The 5,167-nt window shown below is 44.1% G+C and overlaps 1 protein-coding gene across 1 annotated transcript in view; it reads left to right on the top strand.

Moving 5' to 3' along the window:
• The first annotated feature begins 2,727 nt into the window (after positions 1–2,727).
• The window catches only part of LOC113810668 (dopamine receptor 2-like), a 2,535-nt gene continuing 95 nt past the window's right edge, over positions 2,728–5,167 (top strand). Inside the window, exon 1 of the mRNA XM_027362307.2 lies at positions 2,728–5,167. This exon is cut by the window's right edge and continues 95 nt beyond it. Within this exon, the coding sequence (XP_027218108.2) occupies positions 3,438–5,167 (1,730 nt within the window). The 5' untranslated portion in view covers positions 2,728–3,437.

A 5,167-nucleotide genomic window follows, 5' to 3' on the forward strand; every position in this document is an offset into this window, starting at 1 on the left:
AAAGAAGAGGAGATTGAAGAAAAAGAAGAAGAGGAGGAGGAGGAGGAGGAAAAGAAGGAGGAGGTAGTGGTTGAAGTAGAGGTGAAAGTGGAAGTGGAGGAGGAGGAGGAAGAATAAGAGGATGAGGAAGAAGAAAAAAACAGGAGGAGGAGGAGGAGGAGGAGAAGGAAGAATGCACAAGATGAAGACGAAAAGCAATATAAAAAGAAAATAGTAGTAGTAAAAAAGAGAGAGAAAAAAATAAAGACTTCTAAGAAGATGAAGATGAAATAGGCGCAGATAGGAAGAAGAAAAAAGGATAAAAAATCCCTCCCGAAAGGCAGATGAAAGCAAGGCACAAAGAGAACAAGGATCACGAGACGATGATTTGACCTCGTATATGAAAGGACCAAGGAGAAAGGCGGCTTGAAAGGAGCGTGCGTGTTCATAAAGCCATGAAACGCGAAGAAGGCAAAAGGCGAAGAAAAATTAAAGATAGCGAAAAGTGGTTCCAGGAATGTTCATAATGATCTGAGGAAGAGGGAAGTGAAAAGAAAATGGGGGGTAAAGGAAAAAGAAATGAGGTGGGAGAGATAGGAGGGGGAAAAATAGAAGAAAAAAGGAGAGAAAGGAGAAACAGGGGGACAGGAAAGAGGAAGACAGTGCAGAGTAGCAAACCGATGCTGTCAAATTGCTCATTGGTATGATACGATCAGCGTAATCAGGAAATGGATTTAATCTAATAAATGATTTTGACGACAGCGGCTCCAAAAGCGCCGCCACCGCAAAACAAATTCGAATTTCGGGGAAAGTGAGAGAGGGCTTGATGACGTCATAGAAGCGCTCGGTCTGCTCGTCCTTTGCTCCCCTTAAGCAAGATTCTACTTTCGCTATTTCGTCAATTTATTAACTCTCTCTCTCTCTCCCTCTTTCTCTCTCATTCATTCATTCAATCACTTAATCAATCTTTCTGCCCCCTTTTTTTTTCTTTCTCATTTATTCACTCGCTAATTTATTTTTTTCTGTATTCATTAATAAGCCCACTCTTATTTTCATTTTCTCTGTCTTTCTCGCTGTTTCTCTGTTTTTCAATTTTCACTAATCCATTAATACTTCGGGGGCGTATGTTTTGTATTATGCATTCGAAAATATTTTTTTTGGGGGAGGGAGGGGCCGTAAACTCGAAACGGGAGCATATTATCTTCGTTAACAACGATAATAATAATAATAAAAATAATATTAATAACATTATTAATAATAACAATTACAACAATAGTGTTCTTTGGATGTCTTTATGACCCAAACTATAGACATCATTGGCTTCTATATCCAATGCTGCATCATCTGAATTTTCACACTAAAACTAAAAGGATTCCACCTCAAGGGAGCGTAACTGGACATCAACCTCGTCTATTGTATATCTGCGGTCAACCATGTCACAAATTTTATCTGAAAATGAGGTGTGAGGAAGTGTTGATCTCCACGATGACCGACACATATGTCTATTCATATTTCTGTCGGTCTGTTTGTCTGTCTATCTGTCTCTGTCTCTGTCTCTCTGTCTCTCTTTCTCTCTCTCTCCCTCCCTCTCTCTCTCTCTCTCTCTATCTCTCTCTCTCTCTCTCTCTCTCTCTCTCTCTCTCTCTCTCTCTCTCTCTCTCTCTCTCTCTCTCTCTCTCTCTCTCTCTCTCTCTCTCTCTCCCCCTTTCTTATTCTAAGGCAAAATGAGATTCATTAGACCCACATAACCTCCGCTATATAAATGTCAATAAAGTTTTAGGAATATTATCAAGAGATATAGACAATAGATAAGGTATTCACCTTTTTCCCGCCGTGTTAGTAGAAAAATCACCTGCGTATGAGGGAAGGGGACACACAAATGTGCAGGTGACAGCGCCGAAATGAGTAAAAACAGTTGAATGTCTGGCGTTTGTTATGAAAAAAATCTCCCTATTTTCTGTGTTAATTCCGGACTGTAGAGGTGAAGTTGTATTGGCATGGCGCAAGTGATACGCATCCGACAGCAGGTAAAGATATATTTACCATGTTGAGTTGCAGGTGAATTAGAATTCTGTTAAAATGTGTGAATCTAATCATGTCAGCTACGTATCTAGTAGATGTATCTATAAGAATAAACAAATAAATCAATGAATAAATAGAAAAATTAATTAAAGTACATAAATATCTACGCATGTGTGTAGATGTATGTGTATATATATGTATATGAACATTATATATATATATATATATATATATATATATATATATATATATATATATATATATATATATATATATATATATATATATATATATATATATAGATATATATATATATATATATATATATATATATATATATATATACATACATATATATATATATATATATATATATATATATATATATATATATATATATATATATATATATATATATATATATATATATATATATATATATATATATATGTATATATATATATATATATATATATATACATATATATATATATGTATATATATATATATATATATATATATATATATATATATATATATATATATATATATATATATATGTATATACATACACACACACACGCTAATACTAACACACACATATACACAGACGTATTTTGTTGTACTTATATTGGTTATTATTATCATTATCATCATTATTAAAATTATTGTTGTTATTTTTGCTATTTGACCAACACTGAATATATGTTTCTCTTTTTCAGGCGAGAGCAGAGTGGGAGGATAACCTCAAGGGAAAGAGCAGAAGATTATATCCCGAGCAAATGAAAATATTTTTTGAAATTGTGTTAAAAAAGAGATTTATTGCGGTTTGGTTAAAAGCAGTTGGGCACTTCTGTTTCAAAGAGTTGGTTGACTTTGAACGCTAAGTTAAACGGCTCTCATTGGTTGAAAAAATCGCATTAAGTTCTCTCAACTTGGAGAACTTTGCTGCTATGTTATTTCCGAAAGGAGCGCAGAGATGCGGATCAATATCTGGTGAACAGCGTGCAAAGGCCATTATGAAAAGCGTGACGTCATAGATTGGTGATAAGGAATCCTGTCACATATGACGGACGTGATCCTGTGTAGGCGGAGATGATAAGGAATTTCATGCCCGCGTCCTTTTAGTTTCGCTCAGGTGTATCATAGTGAACAAAGGTGATGTGTCAGTGTCTCTAAGGCGGCTGAAATAACGCCAGGAGAGCAGCACCAAGAGCAACATCGGCGAGAGCGCTTTAGAAACCGGCGTCGAGAGCCATAACAGAATCAGGCTTTAGCTAAGAAAGAAGCGGGCGTTGGTGGCATGCGAAAGATCACCAGAGCTGACGTCCGCTTGAGGCCCCTGTCACTGGCGATCACCACTCCCGCTGCCGCCAGGACGTTCATCAGCCCTCCAGACCGACGCGGCGCAGAGACCCAGTTCATTAGCTGCGAAGATGATCCCGAGCTTTGGCGGCAACCGCTCAGCCAGCTATGACACGCACGTGCACAGCCTCTTTGGCCTCGGCGAGACGGACTTCGATCAGGACGGCGCGAGTGTCAGTCTCGATGACAGCCCCTTCATCCTCGAGGGTTCGGCTGCCGCGGCCCACGCAGAAGAGCAGGGGGGCGGGGGCGACGACTGGAGGTTGGGAGTGCTATCTGCCCCAGCCCACGCGCCTCTGCCTGGCTGGCGAGCCGGACATGCTGTCAGTAAGCAAACAGCGACAGCCGAGACAAGAGTATTGGGTGGAGGGGCGGTCGGGGGGGAGAGCATCCCGGCTATTGAACACAGGGCCGGCATGCTATCGGACAGCGGGGAGTCCACGCTTGACATCAGCACCGAAATGATTAAAGACATATTTGAGAGCAACCAAGAAAACGCCGTGACTCCCAAGAACGCCATCAGCTTCCCCGAGTCCCTCTGGAGACTAAAGGCCTCGGACACGACCAGCCAGCTGTTGATTGATAACGCAACTGATTGGAATAATGAAACGGGCTGGTACTGGGAGTCCGCCGATATTTCTCCTTTGTCCGTAAATGCCACGATATCATGCATGAACATGTCTCTAAATGACACGGACTGTGCGGTGGCAGGCGACGGGCCGCTGGTCGTGACGCCCGAGAACCTGTCCCTGTGTCTGCTCCTCCTCTTCTTCGCGGTGTCGACCATCTTCGGCAACGGGCTGGTGATCGTGGCCGTCGCGCGGGAGCGGTATCTCCACACAGTCACAAACTACTTCATAATGTCTCTGGCGGTAGCGGACTGCCTCGTCGGGGCCCTCGTCATGCCCTTTAGTGCCCTCTACGACTCCTTTGACTACTGGCCTTTTGGCCCAGATTTCTGCGATGTCTGGAGAAGCTTCGACGTACTTGCCTCCACTGCGTCAATACTTAACCTCTGCGTCATATCTCTGGACAGGTACTGGGCCATAACTGATCCTTTCAGTTACCCGAGCCGCATGTCCTCCCGGCGGGCGTGCATGCTGATAGCGCTCGTGTGGGTCTGCTCGGCCCTCATCTCTTTCCCCGCCATAGCATGGTGGCGCGCTGTATCCGACCCGCATCCGCCTGGCGCCTGCCCCTTCACAGAGGACCTATCGTACCTCGTCTTCTCTTCCACCATAAGTTTCTACGGCCCGCTCTTCGTCATGGTCTTCACGTACTTCCGGATCTACCGAGCGGCCACAGAGCAGACGCGATCCCTCAAACTGGGCCAGAAGCTGGTGTCCGCCATGGGCGACGGGGAAATGGAGCTGACGCTGCGGATCCACCGCGGAGGAGGCGGCAGCAGTGGCGGCGGCGGCGGCACCAGCAGCAACGGCAACGGTGTGCACAGAGCCCACTATCCGGCAGGAAAATCCTGCAGTTATACGCAGGAGAACGGCGGGCTCGGGGACTCCCACGCGCTCGGGTCGCCCCTGGACGACGGGGAGTCGTGCCCCCTCGGGAGCATGCACGAGGGGGCGTCGCCGGATAGCTCTACCAAAGTGGTCGCTCGAAATCTGAAAAACTTTTCGATATCACGTAAACTGTGTAAATTTGCCAAAGAAAAGAAAGCAGCCAAGACTCTGGGTATCGTAATGGGAGTGTTTATCGTCTGTTGGCTGCCCTTCTTCGTCACGAATCTCCTGTCAGGGTTGTGCGGCGAAAGGTGCATCCGCGAGCCCGCCCTGGTGGACGGCGT

This window comes from Penaeus vannamei, unplaced genomic scaffold (genome assembly GCF_042767895.1).
Source record: "Penaeus vannamei isolate JL-2024 unplaced genomic scaffold, ASM4276789v1 unanchor878, whole genome shotgun sequence".
Classification (NCBI taxonomy): Eukaryota; Metazoa; Arthropoda; class Malacostraca; order Decapoda; family Penaeidae; genus Penaeus; species Penaeus vannamei.